We start from the raw sequence: 17,470 nt of genomic DNA, 5'->3' as shown, positions 1-17,470 counted from the left end.
CCACTCCAATAATATTTAAAAGATAAAACGACCTGTAATGATATTTAATAGCACAACAAACCGACGCAAATATTTTTATTTCAGAACGGCGAATTTTTTAAATATGTACATATTACTCAGTGTTGAAGCGAAGTTGCCTCCACGCGAAAAACCCTTATGTCGACACCCTGACGGCTAAAAATGAATCACCTGGGGTGGAAAACGACACGCGCACCCTTATGAAATTTAGCAAGCATATGAAATTTACACGGTAAATATATATATATATATATATATATATATATATATAAATATATATATATATATATATATATATATATATATATATATATATATATATATATATATTCACATTTAAAGCATTTATTATTAAATAATTGTGTTATTCTTATATAAATGGTACACAAAGTTTGTATCAACATATGTACATACGTACTAACGATATTAGACGAAGTTTTGTGATCATTCGAAAATTCGACTTGATTTTTCTATTGATACTGATTATTTATTGTCTTCATTTGACTATGTATGTAAGTATGGAAGTATCGTGCTCTACATACATCAGATCTTAAGTTCACGTGCATACATGTAGGAAAATCTCAAAAGATCGACTGAATGTAACATCGACGCATAGCTCTCTCTTTCATCCGGAGAGGGCGCAATGTCGGAGTATCCGGACGTGGAAAATGGGACGTGAAAAATGCGAAATCAATATTTTGCACTGTGCTCTACAAAGCGGAAAATTCATAATGTCTCTTCTTAAGATACACCGCAGTCGTTTTCGTGGTAAATTTGCACTTTTATTTAACACGTTGTGATGCATGGGTATTTTTACGGCGGTTTTAAAATTTGATAAGCGTCGTCCTATTGAAAATATAGCACAGGTGTTTTTCATTTTCGTTTTTCCAAAAAGAGATAAGAGCAAATATATGACCATTATAAAGAATTCAAGATACGTTGATATTGTTTTCCAGCTGATGCATAAGCACGTTTGTTGAGTCAAACACGTTTGTCGAAATTGTGAAAATACACATACATACAAACATGCGATTATCTAAAGAAAATTGCTACGATTTTATTAAAACTTGCCTAATTGTGCTAAAAAATCCGCTAGCCACTGTGCTGGACACCAAGTGTCCAGTTAAATATGTGTGTTTTAAGTTAAATTAATGCAAAATCTGCAATTACAAAAGTTAATTGTTTGTAATTGCCCATAAAAGTAATTGTATCATGTATTAACGTCGAATAATACAAAATAAGCGCCAGATATGAAAAAGATAACGGTCACCATTCCAAGGCGGATATCATTCCCACACCGACCGTTGGACGCGGCACTCACTAAATTCCTCCTTTCTCTCTCTCGCATTTGTGAGGTACGTGTACAAAGGATTTTCCACGAAAATGATTATTTCTGTTGATATTGATCAACGTTTTTATTTTTTAACGACATAATTCGAATCATATAGGTTTTTACGAGAAATACATAAAATATAAAGACTAAGAGAAATAAAATAAAATACAAGTTCTGGTCACTCGCTATCCATCACAGTGTGGCAAGTGTTATCGGTAATAAACACATGATTGATTTTATTAGTTCGTCACAATACAATGAATGGGTTTTAATTTGAATGTTAAAAACGCCCACATTGGACTGTATTGTTTATTATGATAACACAATAATGAATAAAAAGCAAATATTTACTATGCAACTTACCGAAACAATTTGGCGTTTTCTCCAACTAAAATGTTTACGAGTTTCTTAAGTGGAATAAATGGATTTCGCCTTTCGATTATGATTGGCGCGCTGTAATCTTCACTTGGCGACATGTCTGTTTTTTTTTGTTGAAAATCGTATGATGTTGAAAAAATAACAATAACGACCGACTGATTATATCAAATTTCATATGATAAAAAGGTCGTTTCATTAGAATTTTAATTGTGAAGTAACGTCAATTAATTTTAATTTGACATTTCGCGCACATGTATGTAGATAGCACAAAACTACTGAACAAACACCATTTAAAGCCATGGATTTAATTGAGGCGGAAAATATTTGATTTTTATATGCGGAGCACAAACGAGTACTTAATCATTTTATCAATATCCAAATGCTCAACTCAAATCAACTGTCTCGTGACAGCTTCAGAGACAATCGGAGACTGAATCAGTCTCGGTATCGTACGTTGATTTATACGTGACTAAATAAATGATAAAAAATCATTCATTTCTTTTCGTTTTGAGGTATATGTACATATGTATTTCGGTATAAACAAATAATATAGGAATAATTTAATTTATTTATAATCTTATTTTAATTAAAATGAAGGGTAACGGAGTATATTTACAAATGTATATACATACATACATAAACGCATATACATATGTGTTAATACACATTTATTTCGTTTTAAAATATAATACATTTTGTATTTTTTAAGGTTTGTCTATACCAGAAACACGAAAAATATATTTAGTACATTATATGTACACATATTTATTTATTTTATTTTTTATTTAATTTACACCAAGAAGGCCTAACAGGTAAACCCAATGCGCCTTCCTGGCCAAAGACAATTATATAAACATATACATATGTACACCATCCATATATACACAAATACTTACACGTATACACAAATACACATACATACATACATAAATGTAAAAATACACATATATACATATACATACATACACACCTACACATATATATATATATATATATATATATATATATATATATATATATATATATATATATATATATATATATATATATATATATATATATTCACATAAATTTAAATTTCAAAATATACTCACCCAATTAGATTGTTGTTATTCTGCCTGTTTTTCTTTGTGGAATTTGTTCCATCGTCACTGCTTCCATCACTTTCAGTTGGTGGATCTTCAACGACCAAAGGAGTTACAGTCGGCCTAAAATGGATCAACGTATCAATACAATTATTTTTCTATCAACAACTGAAAATCTATGATTACATATAGAAATATTTTTATTAAAAAAACTACCACATTTATAGTTTGAATGTTTTTTTATACATATATGTATAATAGATGCAATAAAATGTTTGAAAGATTAAAATAATTTTTGTATTTCTTTCAGAAAAACGTGCACCATGAATATTTTATAATACATTTTATACGATGAGCGTGCAAAGTGTTCATGCAGCATATTCCTCCAGAGTCGATGAGTTTTCAGAAAGAAAATTTACATAGAAATATAATATACAGATATTATAATATATATTTGCGGTAACGTCAATATCATATAGACGCTAAACTTTTTCGAAAGGTAAAGCATTTATCATTACTTTTATGTGCAATATAATCAGGTTAATTGGATATCGACTATGTGTTAGAAACGGAAACAAATAAACAATAACATCAAATTAGAATAAACGAGCGTTGCGCTAAAGTTTTAATGTGAAGGGTCAGTATATGGAAATCGGAAAATAAATCTAAAGGTGAAGGTCGACAACTTCCTGTGTGTGTGTGTTTTTAGTTCTCTTTTTTTGAAACTTCACAATTCCGCCCCCCAGATCCAACAAGATAACGCTTTTATTAATCAATAATTTCCAAAAGTACACGAACACAATCGCTTACAGTTGTAATGGTAGCGAATGTGTTTAACGGAAAAGTGATTAGCTTTTCACTTTTCAGTTGGTTGTACAAAATGGTCGCATTACATGAAGCCGCACAATGCAAAATGGTTAAAAGCAATTGTGTTTTGCATTTAATCCTACTACCCCTCGCGACACAATTATTTACATAACATTGTACAAACTCATATGTACATACATATGAGTCGTTATAATTAAATGTGGCATAAGTCCACTTTTCTGCATTTCGAGAAATATCTCGCAAAACATTAAATATAATGTTTTGCGTTTAATAATATTTAAAAATACTGGTGGCTTGTAATACGTTTATTCCGCGAGATTTTGGATATATTGAATTAAAAGAAGTGATAAAAATTTGGGAATTAAGTCAAACATAAATAGTGTTTTTGGAACTGAAAATCCGGCACTTTCAAAATATAAGGAGTCATATGTTTGCATATATGAATGTATGTACATATGTAAGTACATAAGGCCGAAGTGAATTAGTGATTATATGAATGACTAATGATGAATGAATCATGATTTTCATCGATGGACCTCTTGAAAAACTTTCGTCGTATCAATGGAACTTTATTTAATTAAAAAAAATCATTGATTTTAAGATACATATATGTATCCTGTGCCTAATAAATCCAACCAATCGATTTATCTCGAAAATCTTTTCGAAAAAGTTCGATTTTTTCATACATCTCTTTTTTGTGATTAGTTTTAATTTTGTTATTATTTAAAAAAAATAAATACAATATTTAACTATCGAAGTTTATTTAAGTCAATTATGAGATTTTGACTGATAGGCGAGAATTCAGAGTCGCGTTCGCTCTAAGTCCCCATATAAGGCGTGCCGCACTCGCAAATAAGGTTCGTATGATGGAAGCGTTATTTTCAGAAAATCTTCATGTTCCCGTAATAATTTTGAAAATAAAAGAGCATCCTTTAGTATATGTAATTTTTACCTTTAATCTGAATACAAAAAAAAATACGAATTTTATGAAATGTAGGCCAAAATTACCTGTTTTGAAGTAAAACCTGACATTTTGTGTCGAAATAGGTCATTTTGGTATCCTTAGGTTCATAAAATTCGTTAAACTTTTAAATATATTTTGTATTCAAATAAAAGCTTTATAACCAAAAAAAGCTCTCAATGACTTTTGTTATCAAAATAATCACAGCAATATGAAAAAAATGACGATTTTCTGAATATAAAACTTCCCTCATATGAACCTTATTTGCGATTGCGGTACGCTTTGTATGGGGACTTTCGAGCGAACGCGACTTTGTATTCTCGCCAATCAGGCAACTTATCATAATCGACCCAAATATACTTTACTGGGTGAATATAAAGCGTTTATTTTTTTAAATAATTGAAAAAAATCTAAACTATTAACAAAAAATAGATATATGAAAAAGTCTACCTTTTCGAAATTTTTGTAGAGATAAATCGATAGTTTGGAGGTAGAGGTTGTGATTTCTCGACTTTTTTTGAATCTCGAGATTCGAGAATCTTATTTTCTCGGAATATTTGAATCTCGAGATTTGAGAATCTCATTTTCTCGAAATATTTGAATATTGAGAATTTGAGATTTTCTTTTTTGTTTCTCGAGATTCTCGAGAATTCTCGAGTTTAATTTTTAATATAGTGAATTGATTTTTTTAGCATATAAAATCGACAACATCAAAAGGACACAAACACTACATAAGTATATTATATCAGGGGTTTATAACTTTATTAAAGACATAATGAAAGAAAGACATAGATAGATACAATAGAACATGAATAGAAAAAGTAAATTATATAGAAAAAAAATATTATAAAAGAAGGCATGAAAAGAAAATAAAAATATACAAAAGTAATTTAAAATAGTAAAAATATCAAAAGTAACAAAGAATTTTATAAAATTCCCTGTGTTGCTACCCGGCTTTTCTCGTGTTTTTGTGACCAAAATAACAAACTGATAATAAAATAAGAATGTTGGACATACCGGACAAATAATAAAAATACTAGCCATCTATGCATATTTAAATACTGACTATAAATTGATTAATATTTAAGGAAAAAATACACGAATAAATCTATATATATAAAAATGAATGTCTGTGTGTCTCGAATAGGCTCCTAAACCACTGAACCGATTACGATGGAACTTTCAGGATTTGTTGTATGCGTGTCCGGAAAGATTACTGTGAAAAAAATCGCCCAAAAACGGGAACGGATACGGGAAAAACGGGAATGAGTATGAAACCGACTAGTAACTAGTACCTACATACATGCACATAAATGTAACTTAAAAATGGTGCGATTTCGTTGTGACATGTGAATATGTACTTATATGATGACCGAATAATAACATAACGGACAAATATCCAACTACATATATATTATTTTATATTATCATTCGGTTTATTTAACAAAAACATGTAGTGATAAATTTAAAATATTCTCGATAATTTCGAGATTCTAATAAACGATTCCTCGAGATACGAGAATCTCAAATTTTCATAATAAAATATTCTCGAGAAATGAGAATCTCGAAATTTCACAATAAAATATTCTCGAGAAACGAAAATCAAAATCTCTCGAGATTTCTCGATCACAACCTCTGTTCGAAGCACAAGACATTGCTGAAAATCAATGATTTTTACTTTATCTATGTACGTAGTAACAATAGATGAAGTTTTGTGATCATGCGAAAATTCGAACTCGAGATTTTGACTGATTCGAACTCAGAATCGATTACTGATCTAGTTTTTATTTAACGTTCTTTTGATGAGACGAAAATCCAATAAATTGTACATACATAAACCGGTATTGTCAAATAGACTCAAATGCGAAAACGTATTATTGCAAATATAAAAAGCATAATGTCGATTAGGGGTCGTAAAATTTTAATTGGTTTGCGTGTTCTAAATCACGAAGTAGTAATTAACTGCAATGTAGGTATTTTGTTTAAAGCAAGATCACAACCGAATCCATGTGTTGAAATGCTGTGCGTGACCAGAATGATATGTTCAAGTCTAACCGTACTCGTTGTGAAAATGCGTTAACTATTATAAGTCATGTTCAAAATCAGCAGACACTGTCTACGTATGGTGACGTCTAATTAAATAATAACAGCGAAAATATAGTGTGCAAAGAGCAAGCGTGTTCATCTACAAAGAAGATGTTCATAATATAATAGTACACTACGTATAGATAAAATTGTACATAATTATGTATTATAAGCCTATTGTGACGATTTTTCATAATGTTATTTATTTATTCGTTTAGATGGCCGCATAAGAACAGACATATGCGTTGATAACAAAAAGTGTCTGTTCAGTTTTTTTTTCAAATCTGTGGCAGTGCGCCAAAAATTATAGCAGAGAGAATTTTCAACGTCTCGATGACGTAAATCAACAAACAATTGCGTCAAAGTTACGGCAAAAATTCTCTCGTGTTTGTAAAATGCCCTTACAAGTATTTTTTTTTTCATTGGCTAATATGAACATTCGAGCTCGCTACATGATAGTAATACTACTTACATACATAGATACGGGTCTACGTGACGAGACAGAATGTTAAATTACAGAAAACACAAATATCGGAAGGCAAAGATCGAAAATCGAAAGATCTTAAGTCGAAAGATCAAAAATAAAAAGGGTGCATGGTAAACGGTACATACTCACGTACATACTCACTTAATTTGCGCGAGCAGGATACAACAGGAACAAGAGGAACATGCTTTTCCTCACGTATTCTGCGCGCTCACATTAATACGGGAGGAAAAGCCTGTTCCTCTTGTTCCTGTTGTATCCTGCTCGCGCAAATTAAGTGAGTATGTACCGTTTACCATGCACTATTTTTTTTGATCTTTCGACTTAAGATCTTTCGATTTTCGATCTTTGCCTTCCGATATTTGCGTTTTCTGTAATTTAACATTCTGTCTCGTCACGGAGACCGCATATTATGACATACAGAAACGTCATATTGTGACAATATTGACTCGATAATATGACGCAAGCAACAGTGCGCTGTATCGTCACGTTTTGTAATATATATGCAAGCCGATTTTGCCTTGAACTCGGCCAAAGCTTATGTGAACTGTCCGAGATGTGCTTTGCTGTATAGTATTAATAGAATTAGTCTTTTCCGCGCAGTGCTGTTGAAGTGCAGTACTGAATAATACATTTTTTTTTAGAGATATAGAACTTTATAATAAAATAAAATATATAAAAATCGTAGTTATGGCCATGGCATTGTCTTTATTTAAAAATAATGTTGTGTCTTTAGTGTTGAAAGATGACATCGGGCAAATGGATGCCGCGGATGATTCGAATAAAGCGCAATCTAGAAGTCCAATTTTCAACCACTTTTTTGAGCAGCTGGGGCCATACATATGTATATCGGCAATAACGCGGCGAAGGCTTCCAAGCCACCCATCGTCTCTGGTTTATCGGCATAGAGTCTATTGGCTGTCGCTGGAAAACGTGTGGTAAAATTCAAAATTCTCGACAGGGTGGAGACCGCTAGGTCGGAAGGGAGGCTCGGACGACCCGCTAATTCCTGTGATTGGCTACTCTTTGCGCTGCCAATCGTATTGCCGTGACCTGAATTAACTCTACTTTTACCTGATGAAATACTTCGACATATACTGCCTGGTTCACATATAATTTCGGACGTTTGGGCAGCGTACGGAAATATTCCACATGTTGCGAATGGAATATACACGCATTCGTTTGTGGTTCAATACAAATGCATCTAAATATGAATCAAAACGGGCACGCGTTTTGCCAAATTGACGCTTCATCTTTCTTTTCACACGCATCCACATATTTTCCACATTTTGCGTATGTATTTCACTATCATTTGGATCCACGAAATTATCCTGGTGAACCACTTTTACCGGAATTCGCGTGCCCATTTTGATTCATTAATTTTCAATTAATGAATCAAAATTTTTACAGCAAATACAGCAATAACAGCAACTTAAAAAAAAGTTGCTGTTGTTGTTTCCCCTTCCAAAAAAAAATTGCTTTTAAAAATTTATCCCATTTAAATTTTATAATAAGGGTTTGCTTTCAAACTTTGGAGTATATAAAACATTAAAATCGTTGCGTAACATTCCACACCTCTAACATTTAAGATCTCGGGATACACTTTTATTACTATTTAGCTACGAAATCTTGTTATAAAATTAAAATTTATATAATGTAATAGAGAGGGCATAGGTTAGTAGGACGGAGAAAAACGGTTAGAAGTGTTCATACTTTCCAATGTATTGCATAATATTTGAATTAAAATTTACGTTGAATGTGTGTTAAAAATAAATAGACCCTTTTTACACGAATATTTTATATTTTATTCCGACGCCATATAAAAACGAATAATTTTCGTACATGTACATTTTTATCGGTAGAATTTTCACGCATTTGTCTGTTGTTCGCGTAAACTGTGGACCTAATAAAAAATAAATAAGAAACGGAAAGAAAAAAATCAAAATGCCATAGGTAAGATACAGAGACACACTATATTTATAAAGATATAGCTTGCTGAAAAACACTCAATTAGCATACATATATTCCCAAGTGGAAAGCGACAGGCGCCTTGCAATAGAATAAGCATTATACCGACATATAGAGCTTTTTTTTAAAAGAGTATTCGGAATAATATTCTCATCACTACTCAACACACACGCATGGCAAAAATACCTTGGCATTTTTCACTTTGCAGATTTGCAGTTGGCATTGGGTGATTGGCGCAAAATAAACGATTGGCGAAGAAAGACTGGTCGAGTGGCTTTTGAGTACGCCACTGTCGACATCGCTAAACCTCCTAAAATAAACAACATACAAACAAAAGGAGTGCCCAAGCGACAAAAGCTCACACTGAAAAAAAAAAAGAATAATTCAGCCAAAAAGTTAAACGACCCGTGATGGTGCGTTGATGTGATGCATCCAAATCGAGTTTGGAGAGTTCGTTTGCTTGAGATTCCCTCGGACCTTGACAATGACCTTTTCTTGATCACAATTGCATAACTGCATACGCAACGAATGCTGCAATTGCACGCCACATATCGTTACCTCGTAAGAAGCTAGTATTTAATACATATATATATATATATATATATATATATATATATATATATATATATATATATATATATTTTTTTTTTTTTTTAAATAATCGAAGCTAAAAGTTTTAATTAACATCTGGCAGACATTTCGATATTGAAAAGCTGATTTTCTATTATAGTATTTAGAAGGAAATATAAAACGTGTTTAAACGCCTCATTCCTTTGGTTCTTTGTCGTTTTTGATGAAAATTTACTCGCTTTAGCCGCGTCAGTTAATCGTTTAATTAACTTTTCTTTCACAATATTAAACAAAAATGCCAATTCAAAAACAGCACCATAATGTATCAAAATTTAACAAATGAACACTTAATCTGATCGCGCTATATACTGCTAAAATCTATGAAAATGTAGATTGATTGTAGAAAATGTATTAAAGTCATCCATCATCAGACAGTGCAAAAGAGTTCAAATTAAATAATCCATTGGTTTAATTTCAAGATATATATTTCTGAATTGGGTAAAAAAAAAACCGGAACATTGCGTGATGTGAAAATTACAATATCGGTCACACATGAAAAATATGCAGACGGGTCAAGTGTCTTCGTATTTTATATTATTTAAAAAAGAGCGTATATGTAAATAAGAAATAACAAGGGAAGAAGAATTGAATGCTTTTATAGCGCGAAAAGCGTACGTATGACCGGTAAATTTTCCCAAAACACGACACGTCGAATGAAAATCTATGCAATTTTCAACAAAATTTCATCCGTTTCGTACAAAGTGCGCATAATGTTTGAACTGCGTGTTTAACTTTGGCAAACTAAAAGCATACGGCATAATAGCGTACTTACTTTGCTCTGGGCTTCAATTACGCGGTATTTTCACTCATAAATTCAACGTTATCTGCCCGATGGGAACTGACGTCTCCTTGGTGATGTTATCTAAGCCGTCGTCGGTGATCCGATGGACGAATATCTTCGAGTTCAGGATTGACGATACCTTCGCGTGACAAAACGCAATATTTGATCGAAAACTAACCGCGAAAAGTGCGCGAACGCTCAACACTAGACCAGCGAGTTGTGTTCGCGCGAGATGAATTACGGTGACCGGCTCGGTGCGCTATTTTGTACGGATGCTTCCAAGTTTCGTTACAAGTGCAATCGAAACCGATCCTTATTGTCTATTTGTATAGAGGCGGTTTCAGCGTACAGTTATGACGCCGGGCGAAGCTCGCAATCGCAGCCAATTTTAGACTTTATTACATGTGCGTATAAGGGTGCTATTGGTGTGCGTTTTCAATAGCAAGCTGTGAGCCCTGCGCGGCATTTCTGCGCGAACATATCGATTCGCAGCTCCGAGGGTTCCAGAAGTACAAAAGTATAATGCGTTTGTGATTGCCGTGCACGAATTTTATTCAATAATCTTGCCAAACTTCCGCGAGTGTGTACAATTTAAAATTTGTAACATTTTTTCCTTGTTTTTAATCGAACCGTCGCGCTGAAAGAATTAATCGCATTTTAATGACCCATTCGATGAAGTTTTTGATTACATAGATTGTATTTTGATGGTAATTTTAATGATTACCTAAAAATTTTTAAAAAAATACATAAATCACCTAATGACTCGTGTGACGCCATCGAAATAAAAATGATCGAATAATTTTCATTTACAAAGAAGCGTTGACGAAATCAACGAAAACTTTTCTGTGCAGCATTTGCATAATAGGAAATCCTATTTGAAATTTTCCATTTTGGGTACCTAACTACCTATAATATAGTTAGTATTACAAATATGTATGTACATATGTACAAATATTGATAGTGTCACCAGGACGTCATGTGACCATTTAACATATTTTTATATGTGACAAAACCAGGAGAATTTTTTCAAAAGAATGTTTCTAAATACTTGAATCATTAAAAACGTTATTGTAGATTGAAAAATTATGGATGCAAATATATGAAAATAAAAAAAATGATTACAATATTTATAAACGGGCCTTTCCCAGGGATTCTGTAATATGTAAGTAATATATGTAAACCGAGGGTGACCGTCACCGCACCGAATGTTAAAAAATCGAAAATGTTCGTTTACCATGCATACATATGAAAAACGGTTAGTATATACATATATAGTAGCGTGCGGTAAAACTCTCTCTCCCCCGTCGTACATCCTCACTTAATTTGCGCGAGCAGGATACAACACGAACAAGAGAAACAGGCTTTTCTTCCCGTATATGCGAGATAATTTCACCGCATGCCACTGATATACATATGTATGAATATTATATATACGTATATATGTAGTACCGTTTACCATGCCCCCTTTTTTTTGATCTTTCGACTTAAGAACATTCGATTTTCGATATTTGCTTTTTCGATCTTTTGACTTTCGGTGCCGTGAGGTAGACCTGTAAACCGATTTTGCCTTGCACTCGGCTAAAACTTGTCTGAACGTGCCAAAGCGTGCGTTGCTGTATAGTATGAATAGAAACTGACGTTTACGTGAGCTACTCGCTACTGGGCTGTAACCATGAACTACTGGATAGTATAGTATAGTACCTTAGAGGGCCGGCAAATATCAAAAGTAATTTTAATTGTATAATAATCCCGTTTGAATTTATATAATAAAGACACTTTCTACAAATACTTTCTATAAAATTTTGACTTTTTTGATTAAAAATAATAGTCTATGATAATCCAAAATACTTCTTATAAACTCTATGTACACATACATATACATACAGTTTGATGATTTGTTACTGTGGTGTATATATAGTACACATATGTACGTATAATCATCTAAATGTATTGATGATTTTAATGGAAGAAATTATGATTACATATAATACTATCATACGTACTTACACGGGATTATATTACGATGTATTATGATACAATAATTAACCTAGCTATTATAATAGACGAAATATGTACATTCACATCATAATACATATGTACTTATATTCAAATGATAAATTAGTACCTACCATTATTGCAATACAACTACATAAAATGCAACCGCCTCCGAGCTATAAACACACTATAGTTTATACAGAAATATTTAACGTAAAAATTTACGTACCTCGTGCTGTGAGTATGTTGTTTTGTTTTGTTTATGAAATTGACGAATTATATCTTTCACGTACACATACATATCTAAATAACTGATGCCGAGTTCAGTTCGAAAGATTTTATTAAAAACCATGAAAACACGATCAGCGATCGATACTATTACGCAAATCAGTAAAAATATCCAAGTCGAATTTTCTCACGATCACAATACTACTTACATATGTATATATGAATGTATAGGTACATAGATAAAGTTACACAGATATGTACTTCGTATTTAGATAACGTAATAAACGGACATATGTACATACATGCACAAAACATTTGTATGGTATGATATTGTACATTTAAATTTATCACTCGTTGCATAAAATCATCATCGCTAATGGACGAAACATTATTTTTTTCCGCCTGCAGCTTGCTCGTGTAAACGATATGATTAGGAAACAAAAATGTAACTGGTATTAAAAAACTGTCATTTTTTTCAATTGGACCGTTGAATCATTTGTATTTTAGATTTTATTGATTTATACATATGTACATATATCTTGGATATCGGTTTATTTTAATAAAAAAAATCAGAATTTATGAGCATTTACAGCCTATATTATAACTACAAATTTTACAAGATAGAAATTTATGTGCTTTCTTTTTTAGATTTACATACATATTTCTCGAGTTTAATTCCCGAAGAAATATCAACTGCGCAGGTGAACTTTTTTTAAGATGCAAAACAAATCTCTTTTTATTGAGCTGGACGATTATTAAGGTGCAGACACACTTATTAGTCCGCGGTCCGTGTTTTTTTTAGATTGTTTTTTTATGTACATACATACATGCAAAACACTTGCACCAGGATCCATCAGGATCCTTGGAAAAACTCACTCTCAGGCTTGTTTTTTGTGATATTTTATCTCTGTGTTGACATAGGTTAGACCAGACAGTGATCGGCTTGTTTCCATATTTGAAGACATACGTATGTACATATATTAGAAAGTTGTCTAAATAATAAAATCGTACGAATTAGCAATTACATTAAGACACTTAATCACAGCTGGTCTACTTAGGCTAGCCGTACCGTACTTTTGATTATATTCTTACCATTAAAGATGCGATTTAAAGTAATTGCATTTTTTTTCTAATTAATCTTTATTAACACGATTACTTTTTTAATACTTTTTTTAATTACCTTTTTTTAACTTTTTTTTTATTTTTTTGATCTAATACGATTATTTTTTTATTACTGGGGATTGCAATACCGATTTACCAGTAAATAGACAAAATTTGAGCATCGATAATTATCGATAAATACTAAAATTTATTTTATAGCAAATCTATGTAGTACATATACAGGCAAATTATTGCATTAAAAATCGAAAAAAATGACGTATTGTGGATAAATAGTTTGGAATTTGTTAATTTTCAGTATTAAACGTCCAAAATGATGTACTCGCAAAAGTGGCTACGCTGATATTTGCTTAAGGTTAAGACTAACAACACGGACCAACCAAATTGTGATTAATGCGATCAGACGATTGTTTCAATTATGATCCAAACTTACAAATGGTACAAGCTTTAAATATAATATATATATATATATGATTCGATAAAACTTAAAAATAAATGGATAAAAATAATTAATTATTACGAACAGACTTTACGTACACATTTATAAGACATTAGTCTTCTGAAATTTATGCTAAATTACTTATGATTCAATTTAGGTTAACGTAACCACAGGAAAAGTAACCACATAGAATTATATAATCCAAGATTGTATTCATATACCGGTAAATATCGGTACATCGGTAGTGGGAAAAATTGTTTACCGCTTACCGGCAAATGAAATTTGACAGTAAATACCTTGATATTACCTAAAAATCACAGCATTCGAAAATTCTACCACTAATAAGCGAGAGGCTTATTAGTATGTTAGAAAATTAGACAAATTAATTATGTATTTACAATCAATCAATACACAGTCCACAATAATATTGTTCACAGTCCACAGTGTCAATATTAAAAAAAAAAAACAATTCCCCCAATTTGTCTAATCCCATTTTGATTAGTTTTTCATTAGTATACCTTAGTATACTAGTACGTTGATATTACATACATAATTGCGTAATTTCTTGGTCGTTTATAATTGGTCGTTTCTTGGTAACATTCCTTTGTTACTAAAAATGGATCAGTCCAAGTGGGATTCGAAAGGTTTGACATTATGATATCAAACAATGAGTCTTCCGCACTGGCTCAACACAATTCCTCAGAGTATGATTCCATTGCTATAGAAACGTGTCACCCTGGAAACCGTACCCAAGGTAATCTGAATAATGATGCTCCGGAAAAGCTATTATTTTCGGAGCATAACCACTACTACGTACAATAATATTATATATTACAGTGAGAAAATGCCGTACGTTTGTTTATCGAATTATATTTTAATATTAAATTGCATGTACATACATATATACAAACAGTAAATGTTTACATGATTTTCGTTTAATAATACCATTTCGAGATAAATTTTATACGAGAAACGAATGAATTCATAATGCGTGTCAGATTAGTACATATATTTATATGTATAAATATATTTTTTAAATTGATTAAGAGACGCATGAAACTAGGATAGGAGTGCATTTAAACGAATGAATGCCATTTTATGATCCAAAATACCAATATATAAAAAAATGTATGGTATTTAGCCCCTTTTAGTTTTCTCAGATTCCATAGAACTTCTGTTTATTGATTTAATTTACATACATATAAGAATATATATTCATTTTATCTAGAATGAGTTTTTAAATCAAAAATTCCACGTTGTTTTACAACGTGATAACGTATGAACGCGAAATTTGGGCATTGAGTGCAAAGTCCAGTGCTCTCAAAGACGTATGGAACGAATATATTAATGTTCGGCATAATAAGAAGACATAGAAATCTGTTGTATACTCTGTATTACGAGGAAATAAACGAAATGAAACATATACATATGTATGTGGGTTCGAAATATAAAATGGGTAGTTGATAAAGTGGACAGATTGAAATGGAAATGAAGAACTTATGAAAGATAAAAGAAATAAGTGCTCGAATGGTACCCGCGATAGTGTAAAAGGGTGCAAGGAAGGCCACAAATGAGGTGAGTGGGTGAAATTAGAAAAAAATGTGTGGGATCAGCTGTTCAAAACAGAGACGAATGGAAGCGTGTTGGAGACGCCTTCATCCAGAATGCCAGAAGTGGATGTAGATGATGATGAAATTGATTAGAGTTCTCCAATGGTAGTTGGTGACATTAAGTATTTCTTGTGTGGAATTTTTTGAAAAACTTAAAATGTGTGCTCAAGAATATTGTAGTGTAGAAAAAAGTGGAATTGTCCGCTATAATAAAACTTCAAATGTCAAAGTGTCATGAAATAATATATTTTTTTAATAATATTTATTCTTATAACGCATAATCATTTTTCCTAGTGTGTGAGTGTCAAAAAAGTTAATGGAAAGGTATTCGGAATGAAATTTTAAATATTTTCATTAGATCCGATATCTCTGCCGCGCCTATTACGACGCATAAACTGCTCTTGAATTGTCTACGTTTGAATGTGTAAATATTATTGTTTATTTTTCGAATTAGTGGCGGGAATCCAAACACGACTTGTGACGTCAATGTCGCCATAATTAAATTTGCGTACGTGCAAAAGGAACTGTTGATTTTGAATGTACTCGAAGATTAGCGTTAATACATGCTGGTCGAGCCCACGCGCTGCACAGGTCACGCGAGATGTCTATTTCGAAGAACCGACTGAGTTAGAGGACAATTCATTTTAAATGGACGTGCAATTATTTACGGTTTGAAATTAACATCAGCTGGTAGACAAATGTGTTTATTTTAACTCACTTTATATAAGGAAAGGGTCCAGCGAGTTGGAGGCTTTGTTTCGCCAGCAGTTCCGTCACTCCGTAGTGCTTTTGGTAGATTTTGTAAGGACCTGCAGTGGAGCATCCGGAACATGACGGTGGTGGGGTTCTGGATTTGATTTGTCTGGGATTTATATTTTGTAATTCTGCAAAAAAAAAAGGATATATGAATAAATATTTCAATTTATATAAAAAAAAAACAATAGTGACACCAAAAATTTTGTCTATATTTAGAATGTATTTGAATTTTCTCACAAAACGCAATTCGTTTCATTTCATTTTAGTTGTTGTTTGCAATTCGATCAGCTCATACGAAATTGACACATTTCAAATATAAACGATTCAACATGTGATTTGAAAACTTTCAGTGGAAAATGTTTAATTTTGAATGTAATGTACATACCTACATACATACATGTGTATAATACTTGCTTTCCACGAAATTTAGCTTTTGAGCATTTCTCGACTCTTAGATGTTGATCACGATTATAAAATTTCATAATCAATGTTGCTAGGCACTTAGCTATATATGTACTTAGCTGACAGCAGTATTTGATGTTTCGGGCTAAATTGACAGTTGCTTGTTTACATTTTTATTAAAAATCTGGTAATCAAATTAATTCTTATTCGGAATAAGAAGAGGTATTTAAAAAAAAATAGAAGCGAGATTATTATTATGAAAAAAAAAATCATTTGTTTTACTGTTGAAAAAATGAAATCGAATATTGTTTGAAATTTTTCATAGTAGTTCTTTTGTGTGTAAATCAACAAAATGTTTACACATTTTACA

The 17,470-nt window shown here is 31.8% G+C and overlaps 1 protein-coding gene across 4 annotated transcripts in view; it reads right to left on the bottom strand.

The window, feature by feature from the left end:
* The window catches only part of LOC143909370 (uncharacterized), a 90,266-nt gene that overhangs the window by 68,112 nt on the left and 4,684 nt on the right, over positions 1 to 17,470 (bottom strand). For 2 of the 4 annotated variants that reach the window (XM_077427320.1, XM_077427329.1), the window contains 2 exons: positions 16,661 to 16,826; positions 2,824 to 2,937 (listed from right to left, as the gene is read on the bottom strand). In XM_077427320.1, the coding sequence (XP_077283446.1) occupies positions 2,824 to 2,937; positions 16,661 to 16,826 (280 nt within the window). Of the gene's footprint in view, positions 1 to 1,714; positions 2,163 to 2,823; positions 2,938 to 16,660; positions 16,827 to 17,470 lie in introns of those variants that run through there. The other 2 variants (XM_077427337.1, XM_077427370.1) reach the window with 2 other exon arrangements.

Source organism: Arctopsyche grandis, chromosome 1 (assembly GCF_051622035.1).
Source record: "Arctopsyche grandis isolate Sample6627 chromosome 1, ASM5162203v2, whole genome shotgun sequence".
Taxonomy (NCBI): Eukaryota; Metazoa; Arthropoda; class Insecta; order Trichoptera; family Hydropsychidae; genus Arctopsyche; species Arctopsyche grandis.
Note: the sequence above shows the minus strand (reverse complement) of the source record. Positions and strands in the feature narration are given on the sequence as shown.